This window comes from Etheostoma spectabile, chromosome 6 (assembly GCF_008692095.1).
Source record: "Etheostoma spectabile isolate EspeVRDwgs_2016 chromosome 6, UIUC_Espe_1.0, whole genome shotgun sequence".
In the NCBI taxonomy this organism is placed as follows: Eukaryota; Metazoa; Chordata; class Actinopteri; order Perciformes; family Percidae; genus Etheostoma; species Etheostoma spectabile.
In genome coordinates, this window is record NC_045738.1 from 28,846,641 (window position 1) to 28,861,861 (window position 15,221).

Here is a 15,221-nt window from a genome sequence, read left to right on the forward strand (position 1 = left end):
AAAAAAAGGGACGTTCCGAGCAGAAATTCCTGCCATTGCTGAAAGACTTCTGGTCCACTTCTCCCGATCTCTTTGTCTGCTTTCAAAACACATGCCTGTCTGATGCTTTCAATACAATCAGATTACTTATCGCATTACAAAATATGTACTTTCTTTTCCAGAGCCCAGCATTAAAAAAACAAATAATCTTGTCTGTATTTTCTTAATCCATGTTTTGCTGTTAATCAATGTTAGATATCTCCATCCATTAAGTTAGGCATCTTTCTGTATCAAATAAGCAGGAGGGGGGAAAAAGCTCTATTGTGTTTCTGGGGCTTATCTGATGCACCTTTGGGACTCATTCCATCTATCTGCAACATCTACTTGACGTTGTCACGCAGGGTGGGCTCGTTATCTGGATTCATGGCAGATAACTCAGGCGCGTCTAACTTTCTCTTCCTCCGTTTGATAGTCTGAAAGCACCTCTGTGATTATTACAACACCCTTCAGCAGTGTTACTACATATCTTGAAGCAGCAAATGATGACTGTGTTGATTAGGGCTGCGACCAACAATTATGTTCATTGTTATTTGGCATGTTGATTATTTTCTCAATTAAATCTAGACAGTCGTTGGGCCTGGAAAATGTCAGAAAACATCGATCAGGGTTTTCCAAAGGCCAATATGACATTCTCAAATGTTCCAAATGTGTTTTTCCACAACTCAAAGAGATTTAGTTTGCCAAATATCCACATTTAGGAAGCTGGAATCAGAGAATTTGTAATGACTCAAACATTTTAATCGAGTTATCAAAATAGTGGATGATTAAGTGAATACTCGACTTATCCATTTATTGATTCATATTTTTTTTTAATCAATGCTGAAGACCTTTCTTTTTGATGTTGCCTTACTTTAAATAATTACTCATTTCTTATACTGAAGTTAATTTTTCTTTGACAATCAGCAAGGGTAAGATCAAAATGAAATGCTCTGACCTGATGCTGTTTTCATTTCTTACACTGTAACGTAACTTTTTTTTTCATATTTTATTTTGACTGGTTTTAACTGCTCTTTAATGTTTCATTTCTTGTACTGCACTGTAACTTTTATTATTTTAATATTTTTTATTTAAAGCCCTTTGAATTGCCCTATGTGCTATACAAATTAAGCTGCCCTTGCCTTAACAGCTCTAGTGTCAAGATTTTTTTTTAAAGAAAACAGACAGGCGACACAGCAATAGGGTAATACAAACTACAAATTTAAAAAAGCCCTATCTTTATTTTTGACAACAATAACAAACACACATCATCACATCGGGATAGATCTGATAGCAGGTGGTCGATCTGAAATAGCCCAGACAGACACACACGGCTGTCTCTCACGCGTGGACAAAGTGAAAGGATTTAACTAAAATACACCCTTTGTAAGTCTCCTCTGCTTCTTCACGTCCATCAGATGTCCTGATTGACAGGAGGGACACCTCCTGAAGGAAGTGAGCGGGGAGTGGGGGGGTGACATTTCACTACTCAACCCCTGCCCTCAGCCACTTCTATCTACATGCCATGAAATAAAGGGAAAAATACAAGGCAGGCGACCTCCCTCGGAGTCCAATCAGTCACAATGTAGACAGGTTTAAATATGGAATACAATCTGTGCTGGAGTAGAAGGTTACTCTAAATGTGTGTGTGTCCGTCCTGTTTGAAACACAACAACATTTCACACGGTGTGTTTGCCAAAAAACTCACTGGCGGTCAGCAGCCAGACACACAGACCGACACAGTTAGACACAGACAGACACGCCACAGCAACCCCACTCTGTGGAACCTACCAGGTATGATCTTCATCTAAAGAGACGGTACAGGGAGGCAGAGGAGGACGAGGGCGAGGAGGAAGAAGAGAGCTTTAGAGTACAGAGCGGGAACGGACAGGACAGGAGACGCTCCCGTTTGTTTGCCCTGATCTGCCTCGTCTCTCCCTTGTGTTGGATTATTTTGACAGGCTGCGCCTGCTGCTCGGATCCGTCAGCCTGCTCTCCTGTGGCCAGGGGAGGAGGGACGGCACGCCATGGCAGGGGGGCGAGGGAGGGGTGGGTGGGTGGCAGTGTGTATGTGTGTGTGTGTGTGTGTGTGTGCTTGGGGGGCGCAGGCTGGAGCTGACTGAGGGTTATAAATATCCACAAGAGCCAGATGATCACACAGTGTCACAGTTAGAAACTGATGGAAGAGCTGTGGCAGGACACTTGGCTACACTTGGCCCCTAGAGACACCCGGTACAAACAGAAGCCCCTCTCTCTCTCTCTCTCTCTCTCTCTCTCTCTCTCTCTCTCTCTCTCTCTCTCTCTAATGTTAAGTCACAACTCTCAGCCAGAAAAACTGATCTCAACATATGCTAGAGACATTACATTGTGAGCACACACAGAAGTAGACCCATCAGTTTCACACGGCAAGAAACATGGAGTTCATACTGCATGGTTTACTCAATAATGACAAAACACAATACATGTGAAGTAATGTGATGCAGTCATACATCTGTCAAAATCAATTGATTTCGGCACTTCTAATTTCTGGTGATCCAGGAATGTCCTCTCATTCTTCTGTTCCTCTTAAGATGCAACACTAGGGCTGGCTTAAAATTATCGACTCTCCATTTAAAATCAATTCATAAAATCAATCTCTTAATACATGCCTTTTCATAAAGGATGTATGGACAAAGTACTTTAAAAATACTTTTGGGGTCAATTCTTGATTTAAAAATGAACCGGGTGCATTACTCAAACATATTTGAGGGCTGCTTCTTGCTTGTACAATTTTCAGCATAGGTTCTCTGAAAATCTACTTTTTATCAAAGCAAAATTGGTATTGCAACTACAAAAATATTGACTCGGGACCATGTAAATTTGATGCCCAGCCTTACTTATAACAAGTGTTTACTGAATGTCTGACATTTAAACTGTAAATGAGATGGGTGGAGCAAGATATCTTATTTTGGGAAAAATCACCGGCGGTTACACTACAGTAAGTGGACAGAAATAGCAACAAAGACAGTAAATAAGAAAACAGAGACAGATGTAAAATGATCACATCATATAGCCACACAGAGTTTATTGATGGACAGATTGTTGGGATCACAGCACTGCTCAACATCCTCCAAATATAGCAGTTCCTAATAGATGTCAATTGCCGTGTTGGCAACTGTTTCCATTTCTCTTTTTCGTAATGCTGAAAGCAATGCCACCCTGTGTCAGGAGAGCAGAGCTGGGATTGTCTTCTCTCGTGGACACTGTAGATGGATGCCCTGTGTGAAACAGAGGCCGCTATACAGGGAAACCATGCGGGGGCCTTACAGAGGATCGCGAGGAATCCTCCGTGAACATCCTTATGTGCCTAAACAGACTGAGCCTCTCGCACACATCTTTCATGTTAAGACACATAGCCGAAAGGTATTCTAAGCTCGCGTCCACAAGGGGAATACGTCTTATGTCACATCTACAGCCCTACACTTATGTAGCTCCATTGTGTAAACACTGTTATCCTCTACTTAAATATATAATTCGGACTAAGCAGGTGGTGCGGTCTCTCTTGAGAAAACACTGCATGAAGGTCAAATTTAAGGCTAAAAACACCCTACAGACTGCAGCTATTCCACTAACTCACTCTAAAAAACTGAAGTTAAGTTAGTCATGAGCCGCTGTAATAAAGCCCAACATGTACCCTGGGAGATGACTAACATCCTAACCATCTCAGCCAAACCCTCAATATGTTCCACATGGAATCAATCCCTCTGTTTCGGGGGTCTGGTCTTCAGTTAGTTTACTCTCATACAGCTAGAACAGACTCTGATTCTGCGTCACTGTCCAGTCTCAGTATGTTGCAATGGACTGCTATTAAATTTGATATCAAACACTTGCCAAGGTGCCACCTCAAACCGGCAACTGGGACTCCTGTGAGGGAAGATCAACACACACACGGCCCAGTAAAAAAGGTATGTATTGGTTGTTTATTATACTGTCTAGTCACGTCTGCATCATTCGATTTGTTTGATTCTTTTATATATATGTATTTTATATTATATTTTAATCATGACTTAACAAAAAGACAGTTTCATTTTGGATCTGTATTTTCAACCCTGGCGTAGACTAAGGCTGCACAATACATCATATATAGTGGTTTTAAAAAAATAAAAAGGATCTATTGTGCTTTTATCCTTATATTATATAAAGGATCAAAGCACAATAGATTTTTTTTTTTTTTTTAAACCACCATATATAAAGGATATATTGTGCAGCCTTAGTCTATGCCCGGGCTGAAAATACAGACCCACAATGATATAGTGGTTTAAAAAAATAAAAAATTATATATTGTGCTTTGATCCTTTTTATATGATTATATATACTGTGTATATACATATATATAAACCACTTGCACAATTAATGCATTGGAAAAGGCTACGACATGTCGCGAAAGACACTCGCATGCCCTTTAAAGTGTAACCGTCATTCATTTTTTAATGTTGCCTTTTACATTCAATTCAATCTTCAATCACTTCAATAAAAGAAAGTTGAAAATGATTTCCATTTGTTTAGAATTCAACAAGCAATTTGTTGTATTTTTTGCAGAACACGCTCTAATTTCTGTTTATTTATTGCAAGTAATATCGTTATTGCGATATTCAACGTTATCACATATATTGTCCTCATATCGTGCAGCCCTAGGACAGACGTCTTCATTGTCAAAAATGTTGGCTCAATTTCTGAATGGTAGGTAAATAAGACACTCAGGAGTGGTTTCCCAGGTGGAGGGAGCAGTAGTAGGGTGTGGCAGCTAAGGACTCTGCTATATGCAAAACATTGCTGGTGGTTAACAAGCCCAACCAGCAGCAGACTTAAGCTGCCAACTCACAACACAAGCTTCATAGACAGCATGAGACTGAACATTCATTGTGGCGCCCTATTCTTTTATTTTTTCCTTTCTCTCATCAAAAAGGTCAGTCATAACTCAAGCTCTCAGATTTTGTCTGGGTGAGTCATAACATACAAATGATGTGCCACTAGAGCTAGGCGACTTGGAGAATATCAAAAATCATGGTATTGTTGACCAAAAAAACTCATTATTGATACTGCAACGATATTGTAGGGTTGACTATTGGTGCTTTCACAACATATTTACATAGTTAGATTTTTGTTAAATAATCATTAGCAATGTGGATATAGTGACTAAGTGGGAAAAGGCAAATAATAAAACAGTTACAACAGTCTGGTAAGTTCAGAAAATGGCATCACTTTGCTGTAACGCAGCCTTTAAAACCAGGAAAAGACAATACTTCTGCTATATTACCATATCCAAAATCTAAGACAATATCTAGTCTCATATTACAATATAATATTGATGTATTGCCCAGCCCTATGTGTCACCATAATGATAGGCACAACGCTGCAGTGTACTGTAGCTCTTCATTTAACCAATCACACAAGTATGCATCGGGCATGATTTCAGAGATGAACAACATGGAGGACCTCAGTGCCATGTCTGGGACGTGATTCATTCTAATTGCCCCTGGTGCCGCCATGTGTCGGCAGACTTGAAACAGAATCTCGAGAGTGTCCATTGTACAAAGCACGCACAGCAGCCTCCATTCAAGAAATGTCAAAGTCTCTCCCTTGCAATCGAAACCAGCAAAAAGAGGCCTTGTTTTGAAAGCCACATTTTTGTGGCGCAAGTCCATTCTCCAAAAGACTTTCCTTCTTCCTGGTTTCCACATCACTGATGCAATGAAAGCCAGACAGACAGTGTAGCAAGACAAAAGCAGACATACCTTAAATGCAACTATATGCCAGGGTGTAACTGCTGACAGCTATTTGATTGGCTAACATACCAAGAATACCACACTCAGCACTGAAAATTGTATCTCTGTAAACCACTATCCTCTCTTAACACTACTGTACTGAGGTGAAATCAAAAGGTAAACTGCTTTGGTAACTGTGCATAAAGCTGGCTAACTGCTTTGAAAACAGTGGAGAAATCCTGCTCCTGCAAAGGTTGATAACCAAAAACAAAACAAGGCTTGTCCATTACACTTGGAGCTCATCAAATCTGACTATAGTTGCATGTGGTCTGTGTGACAGATGACAATGGTTGGTAATGGACAGCAGATGTCAGCAGTGGGTCACCCAACACTGTGGTCATCTGATGGACTGGCACTGCATAGTCACAACTCCATAATTAAAAGCAGAATGGAAATAGTTGTGAATGTTCCCAGTTCCAATTATCAGCTTTTTTTTTTTAGATTTTAAAGTTTACACCAATACATTTAAAAGGAGCTCTCTTTATGATTAGTCACATATGCTGTTTACTTTATATGAGAGTTGTAAATTATGTTATGTCAAAGCATGCAAATGCAAAAGAGATTTTTTTTTCCCCTGATGAGTAGAACAGATAAAATGCAAGTACCACGCTGCTTATTGAATCCAGATCTGCTGTCATGTGTGGAACCAAACAAACACACCCTGTGCACTGGGAGCAAGCTATTCCAACTTCCTGACTCTTTGTCCGTTGCTCACACCCACAAAAGACAACGCCCATGTGTAGTCTTTGAAATCCTATTATTTTCAATTTTGAAAGTTGTGAAACATTAGACATCATCCAAAACCTAGAGTCACATGAACATACTTCAGCATCATGATTCATCAGTTTCACTTCACTAGTACCAACCACAGCATCAAATGGCAACTATTTTCAGGGCACTCTGTAACAGTTTTTTACTTATTATTTTTTTACTGGAAAGTTTTTCCCCCCAGATCCAGCAAAGGAGGCCAGCACATGCTACTGTTATCCCATACATAACTCCCATATCCTACGCATACCAGTGCATAATGGTATGCAAGGGGCGTGTTTATCTCCTTTACTAGACAGGCTGGGAAGAGAACAACAAAAAACCACCACAGAACCGAAAACAGTGCCAAGAACACACAGTCTTACTGGAGCAAAGAGGATAAAATGCTTCCAAAATTGCCACACCTCCAGTAAGTCTGGCTTTAACTTACGCACATACTATCTCTACAGGGAACAGGCGAGGCTGAATCTCATCAAACAGCCCCACCTTGTTGGAATGACTGCAGGTCTGCAGGATCTCATTTGGCAAACACTACAGTAAGAGATGGCTCCAGAGATTACTGTTTTCACTGACACATGTGCAGAGTTAAAATGAAACAAATAAATCATTTTTAAGCACGGAATTCCCCACCCAAAAAAAAGTGTGATTTTGGGTTTGTTTATTGTAATAATCATTGCCACTGTCACATGTTCTGCATGTAAACAGCCTGGCAAATTATAGCTAAGATATACTGTACGTACTGCTAAAGTATAGTTTTTTACACATCTATAACTGTCACTTGTGATTCTGTGCATCATAATGCCTGTGTGAAATCTGAAAGCTATGACAGTGTTACTAATACTTCCATTAGTTCTATCTATTTTAACACACAGATAATTAAATCACATCCACATCTCAACTGGCTCTTCTCACCAGCTCACTGAAACTGTTCCTTAAGAGCGTGCCTCTTGTCCACATCTTAAAATAAAGGCAGAGCTCTTTAACATGCATCTCTAAGCCATGAACTGCAATCAAATCACCCCAAATAACACTTTGGCCGAGACGCCGGAGCCAGGAAATTACAGTATGGCAATGTTCTTTGGAGTATGGATAACTATGAGAGCATGGCAATGTGGACAAGCAACAAACGAGCTGTCATCAAATACTTTACCTAAGACCTCCCACGCTTCAAAGAAAGGTGGGCGTCTAGATCTGAGAGCAATTCCATCACATGCACAGCGAGAGTAGGACAAGGTAGGAAGTAGGTGAATTGGCACACATGTAAACATACCTTCAATGAAGTTAGGCCAGGACTTCTCCTCTGGCTCGGCCAGTGAGTGGTCCCACTCTTCCTCAGGTGAGGCTCCCTTCACCCTGGCCTCGGACAGCCCTGACAAAAGTGCCCTCTCAATGGCGATTTGTTCCAGAACGTCCAGGTCCAGTTCTCCTTCCTCCTCACGCTGTACAGGTGGAGGAGGGGACTGCGCCCCAGTTGCCTCAGGACTAATAACCTGCTTCACCTCAACTATCTCTTCCACCACTACAATTTTTCTCTTCATGGCGGCCTCGTCTGTGTCACTGTTTACAGACTCACAGGTGTCCCCAAGGTGAAGCTGGACAGACTGGGCAGTGGCAGGTGTGGCAGTGGCAGAGGGTGTGTCCTCCTCCAAGTCCTTCTTCTTCTCTTCCTCCTGCTTTAAGGCCTCAGAAACAGAGAGCCTTTTCTCTGTGCTGCGCTCTGCTGCTTGACTGGCTGAATGTTGTGCAACTCTGGGAGGCTCCTCTTGCTTGTCGAGGGGGCTGGCCTGTGCCGGAGCTACAGCTGCCTGCTCTACTGCTGCTGCTGCTGACGCTAATTCTCCGGCTGCGGGTGCTTCCCTCGCAGTGGAGGATGTTTTTGGTTTCGGAACCTCCCGCTTGATTTTTTCTGCAAAGGGTAGTGCTGGCTCCACCTCCCCTTTGTCTGCCGGGGCCTCACAGAGCACAGCTGCTGCCCGCCTGGTTTTCTCAATGCACATTCTTTCAGGAGTCATCTTTGGAGAAACAGTCAGTTCTGTCTCTTCAGAGGTCGTGACACAGCCACCTTTAAGTGCGGCCTTGGGCAACGATGTCATGTTGTTGGATAGTAATTCCTCTGCTTCAGGCTTGGTGTTTAGGGTGTCTAACACTGCTGTGTGTTTCTTCCCTCTCCCTTTCTTCTTACCCTTTGAAGATTCCTCTGCAGCTTGCCCTTTGTTTGTTAGGGATTTAGTCTCAATTGTGGGTTTCTGAGATCCTGGCGCTGACACGGGGCTTTTCTCTTCAGGTTTTGGACTCGCTTGTATGAGCTCCACTTGAGTTATTTTCTGCACCGTCACTGTTTCCACTTTAGACACAGTCATCTCCTCAGATTTCACTGGCTCCGTTTGGGGCATTTTAGCATTTAACTTGTCCTTGGAGCAAATTGGTCCATGTGTTATTTTGCTGACATTGCTGCCCTCTACCTTGTCTGGGAACTCCACCGGGGGCACTGCTGGGATCTGATCTAATGGTAGTGATGCTACTTTAGAAACACTCCGCTCCTCAGTTTGTTTAGGGATTTCTATTATTGGCTTCACATGAGTTTGCTTCTTTATTTCCCCTCCATCTATACCTATTTTAGCCTGAGTCTTATTTCCCTCTATAGGTCCCTCAGTCTTCATGCTGGTACACACAGTCAAGGGCTCTGAGGTAATCACTGGTGTGGGTTGGAGAGTTTTTTCAGCCACTTCCACAGCGGGCTTTTCTTTACAGGGTTTCTCCTTCTCTGACTTAGAGTCAGGTAGTTCCTCAGCATTGATACTTTTGGGTATCTCACCTGGGGACTTCTTTTTCTTCCGTTTGGATTTCTCCTCAGCCACTTGTTTGGTTTCCATAACCTCCTCTGTGGTCGCAACGTTTTGTATGAGCTGAGGTGATGAGGAGTCTTTTTGTGGTAATGTGGCGCCCTTTTCTGAGACCTTAGGGACCTCTTCTGGTACTATTTTCTCATCCTTCCTGACATGAGTAGTCACCTTAATGTTAGTTTTCTCCTGTTTTGTAATAGTCTCTGTAACCGTAGCTTTCCCCTTGACGACTTTTGCATCTCCAGCATTGGCCATAGGTGCTGACACAGTCGTGGTACTAACAGTAGTTTTAACTTCAAGTATTGAGGACTCCACCGTAGTAGTATTGGGGGCTGTTTCATCAGTTTTGGGCTTCGCAGAGAGATTCACTGAGGTCACTTTAGCATCAATGGACTTCTGAGTGTCAGTTCCTTTGGCAGTTTTCTTGTCCTTCTCATGATCTATTTTGGATTCAACCTTGGTCTTACCCTCCACAGGTTTACCTGATTCCCCATTAACCTTTGCTCTGGTAATATTCTCTTCCTTGACATCTTTGACGGTGACAGTGGTGGTAGTGGAAGTGTCAGCGTCGGTCAGGAGTTTGGAGGTTTCCATTGTGATAACTGCCTGGGCCTTCGTGTTATCAGTTGCTGTTTTAGCTGAAGGCTTTACCTCTGCAGATCTAACTGCATTCACAATCACCGTTTGTGTCTTCTCTTCCCTTACGTCTTTATTGGCAAGATTTGGGATGGCAGGTGTGGAAGTGGCATTGGCAGTAAGGACTTTGGAGGTTTGCTGAGCAGCAGCGACTGTGATAACTGCCTGGGCCTGTATGTTATCGGTTGTTCTTTCAGCTGTAGCCTTGATCTCTGCAGATTTATTTGGATCCACAATCACCTTTTGAGCCTTCACCTGTTTAAGCTCTGTAGCAGGAAGGGATGCAATCACTGAATTGCTTGTTACCATTTCACGTGGCTTCATGGGAGCTTTTTCATCAGCCATCTTGAGCTTCTCTTTATTCGTTTTGGGAGTAGAGGGCTCAGCTTGAATCTTTGATGTCGCAGCACCTGCAGCCTCAGCGACAGCAGCCACAGTTAATGGAAGGGATGTTTTGGAGGACATTGATGTCACAGTGGTTAGTGACGCATCCTGTTTCCCCGCTGCTTTCTGACTCTGGACAGACACTGGTGCCTTCTCCTTTTGGACTTCAGATACTCTTCTTTTCTGTGATGTTGTCACTGGCTTCTCACTGCTCACATCAGGCTGTTGACGAGAGACTGTTTTTACCCTGCTCTCCTCAATCATCGTTGCCTCACTTCTGAAGCTGTCCCCCCTCCTAGACAAAGGCCGAGGCTGCTCCTCAACTTCCCATGCGGCTTTTGGTCGGACTGGTTCTGCAGCCAGCGGACGACCCCTAAACCTGGGTGTCCTATCAGTGTAGCTCTCTTTTTCTCCTGGACCCATCATCTTATGACGGTAACCTTGACGCTCGGACAGAGACTCCTGGCTCTCCGATTCACCCCTGCGTCCTGGCTTAGGGACATAAGATGTAGGACCTTCCACAGATTGGACCCGTGTACGGTGGGAAACGGCCAGGGTGGCAGCTGGCTTCCTGATCCTCTGCAGGGACGCAGGGACAATCTCAGCGGGCAGGTGCAGGTAGTCACGCAGGTAAACAATGCCCTCATTAGACAGGTACCAATAAAAATGTCTCCAGGCAAACGTCTCCTTCACATAGCCCCGAGACTTAAGAGACCCCATGGCACGGATTACTTGTAAGTTGCTCACACCTTCTATCTCAGGGTGCTTGGTCTGAGGCCTCTTGTCCTTCTTGGCCACCATGACACCATCTTTAAACAGGACTTCATAGATGGCCCTCAGCTCCCGCAGTGGCATTAGCATTCCAGCAACCATTGTGCTTTATGTCAGTACACTCACAGGTTAGAAATGAAACTAAACAACATGAAAGACAGATAAATAAGGCAAGCACAAGTCTTCTTCTGTGAAAGAATCCAGTGGCAAAACCGGCTGTCACGTTCTTCTCAATTCAATTAGAAAGAAAATGGAAGAAGAAATACTTGTGAGCTCTGTTTCTTACTTTCTTTTCGTCTTGTTCTTGCTGATCCTTTGGATATTGTGAAGAAAAAGGGTATTCCTCGGTGAAATCTGACTTCAACAAAGTCAAAATTGTGCTGTCTCCCCCACTACTCTCAGCGTGGCTGGGAATGAACAGTCTCCGTTCTGCCGAGATGGCAATGACAGAATGGAAGGGACGGAGTGTGTGTGTGAGAGTGTGAGAGAGAGAGAGAGTGAGGCACACTTCTCAGTCCGGCTCCTCCTACCTTCTCTCTGTATTTCTTAGGGAAAAAAACAGCATGGAAAGAAATCCTCACTGAAGTAAATAGTACAACGGAGAGTAGGAAGTGAGAGAAAAAAGACGTATGCAATAAATTGATAAAAATAAAAATAGCGCAAAGTCAAATTACTGGAGCAACACACCTATGAAGTGCATTTGAGCACATGCTCTGTAGCTCTGTGACTTTTTACGGAGACGCCCACCCCTACTCGAAAGCACACGCCTCCTCATTTAATGTACATTCACACCTCAAAACACACACTACTGACTGGCAGAAACACACCCTTAGGCGTGTTACACACAGACCTGGCCCAGTAAACGAGCTGTCCTAAACAGGGATTGGTTTAGAGGAAGAAAGAGGGTCAACCAGTTGGCATACATCTATCCTGCCCTGGGCATGAAATGCAAGGTGTCTAGTTCCACACACTTCCCGATCAGGTATCACTGGGGAGTTTCTCATCTCATGGCACATAGTCTTGTGAATGTGTAAAGCAAAGGTGACATGTGAAGAAAGACTACATTAATCACCATAAATGGTCTCCGAGATATGGAAAAGACAAAACAGGCATGACAGTTTAACCGACACACTGGTGCGACACAGAGAGAGAGTGACAAAATTAGTTCAATTCTATTAATGTCTGTGTTTGTTGGCTGGTCACCAAGTCACCAAATAAAGGAAATTACCTAAACTAATACGTCTTTTGCAGCTCATTAAAGTGATGCAACAGACTGTACATGCACCCTAACGTTGTGCTAGTGCTTCAGACAGCTAACATTTGGGCTCCATGCCTCTATTTAGCTGGCCACCAAGAATCTGTCTTGCACAACTATATAAAGAGCTGTGCATTATAGCTAACCTTTTCCGCGCTCCCAAGAACATGATATCAGATTTCTATCCCTAGACCACTTCTCTCTTCTGTACATCTGTCTCCAGTTTGTCTCTCTGTGTCAGTGAGTGTCCACTCACAGCTGCTGTTCAAGTCAAACTTAAAGGAAAAAGTGACTATTGTTGGATTCACATGTCCCACTGACAAGAAAAAGGATAAACTGGAGAGTAGAGTAAGCACACGGTACAGGGATCCAGTTGTGAAATAATAGCAGTGACGAAATGAAGGATCCCGCCTGCTGTTTGAAAACCACACACTTTTATTTAATTCGCCATGGCAACAGTAACATGAAGTAAGCCAGTTCTGAGTGAACCACACATCCGCAGCAGACCATAAATCTGTTGTCCTGGACAGCTGGCCTACACTGCCATTCATCAGACCTTTATTTGCAAAGACACTCTGCAATCTAAAACAAACCATTAGCACATTGTCAAGCTTTCGCCAGCAATGGAGAACATTTTAAAAATAATCTCAGAGCAAAATGATACGTGTAATGCACTTAAAGCCCAAAGCAAACATTAATAGGAACAAGTTAATAATCATTTCTGGCAGTAGTTAACAACACTTATTTTTCCCTATTCATGTCATAAAAACAATACCTGTCACACAACAATTCTTTGACATATCTGACTAGGAGGTGTTGCTCAAGGCCATGTGTGTCCTCCACCTACAGCAGACATGCTCTCAAACATCCCTCATGGTGTTATATTACCTTTAGTGGTGAATGTCGAGTTAATGATTCAGCCTAAAGGCTTTTCACTGGACGAACAAAGGAATACTCAGGTGCATTGTACAAGAACGGCATTCCTCTGTATTACGACACAAATGAGTTTTCATTGACATGTTGCAGTTTGTCTGACGGGGGTGGTGCCAGCAAGATAAAGCTAGCCATGTATGTGCATGTGGGAATCTGCAAGCTCAGGCTAAAGTAAGTGTATATAACTGAGATAAAGAGGATTCTGAAGCATCGTATTACTCAACCTATTTTGTGGTACACTGCTTAATGTCTCTTTGGCAGTTATAAGTCATGAAACACCGTATACTGTAAGGAAGTATTCAAACAGAAAAAAAAAAACAAATACATTTCCAATCAACTCAATGATACAGTATGCCAGTTAGCAATTTGTTAAAATTCAAGCCTGGAGCTATCTCATTTTGGGGTAATATGCATCACCATGCATGGTGCTTTGCTCTCTTGGCCGCAAATCAGTGTGATTTCATGCACTGTTTAAGCACAAAGTGTTCAGTGAACTCCAAACTTCCCACAGTGACCTTATTCTGGCATAAATCCCGGTTCCCTTCAACCATCCAAATATGAAATATGCCCACTCCAAGAGAAATACTGTATCGCGGGGCCTGACAAACCCTGGCAATGAACATGGCGTTGCTGCTTTTTACTGTGACGGTTTACAGTGACATTAGGGACATAACAACTGATCTGAAATAGACTCTCAGAAGGGAACGCTCACGCTAAAACTAATGGCTTCTGATATCATTCAGTCTATAAACAGTTGCCGCTGTAGATGGAAACATGATTTGATTGATTGAAGCAGATAAAGGAGTATTAAGACTTTGGGGAAAGAGTATCTAAATAGTTTCCTGGTTAAGGTGTCCACTTCTGCTACAATGTCTCAGAGCTCCTCAAGGCCCAGAATAGACTTGTCATCACCAACGGATGGTGGCTGGCGACCGGCCCACTGTAAAGGCTTGCTGCACTGGGGCCTGTGGGGTGTGCACACGTGCCCTCCATTTTGATATCAGATCCGAGCCACTCCAGCCACTTCCAGGGAAGGCAAAGGTCAGCAGAGCCTATAACTACTAATGTCTGCGCTTTAGAAGTTAGTGTGAAGTCAAACCTGTTGAAACTTAATAACATGTTAGAATGATGGGTCTTCCAACGAATGACACATGTAATTCTAGTGTACACGTTAGCTTCACACATGACAAACAAGTTATCACGGTTAATATTTAGGTTTACATTAGCTTTTAAAGCAGGGACAAATGCAGTAAGTATCTGCCATCTGTCGCCCACTGCCTGATTGTAGGTGGTTGTAGGGAGGCCCTCAGTCTACAACAAATCATGACTTGCACTTTTGTACTTGTGACTAAGCATTCTGCAATGCATGAGAGGTCCCGTTTTATCCGGACGGTAAACCTATTTGTATTTGAGAAGCTTGTCCCCCTGGCTGGGTATAGTTAGGCGAGTGACCCCTTAGTCGGGGACAGCTGTGACCCCCGACGGAGCCGACGCGCGTTAGAGCACATACACCTCAGACCCAGGAACCTCCTAAAGTTAGAGTTAGTTGTAAGCAGCTTCATATAGCAGCGGGGGTTGTCACCACAATAATTATAGACTTTCCCAGGAGCCTATTGTAACTGCTTTAACTAATTATAAAGCAATTGATTACATTTAACAGCAGTACAAAACACTGCAAAACAGAGTGCATGAAAGTGCATCCATAGCCTTAAAGAGAACTACGGCGGGAACTAAAAACGACTTTGAAATAAGTCACATTTTGTCTCTCTTTGCTTTAAAGGTGCCCAGCCACATGTGTTTCATTACTTTGTG

At 43.0% G+C, this 15,221-nt stretch overlaps 1 protein-coding gene across 25 annotated transcripts in view; it reads right to left on the bottom strand.

The window, feature by feature from the left end:
* Positions 1–15,221, bottom strand: part of LOC116691497 (plectin) — a 172,260-nt gene that overhangs the window by 68,446 nt on the left and 88,593 nt on the right. For 5 of the 25 annotated variants that reach the window (XM_032519158.1, XM_032519157.1, XM_032519155.1 and 2 more), the window contains exon 1: positions 7,858–11,667. The exons of 12 other annotated variants lie outside the window; for them this stretch is intronic. In XM_032519158.1, coding sequence (XP_032375049.1) covers positions 7,858–11,323 — 3,466 coding nt within the window. In that variant the 5' untranslated portion in view covers positions 11,324–11,667. Of the gene's footprint in view, positions 1–1,806; positions 2,014–7,857; positions 11,669–15,221 lie in introns of those variants that run through there. 8 more of the 25 variants (XM_032519175.1, XM_032519173.1, XM_032519181.1 and 5 more) reach the window with 4 other exon arrangements.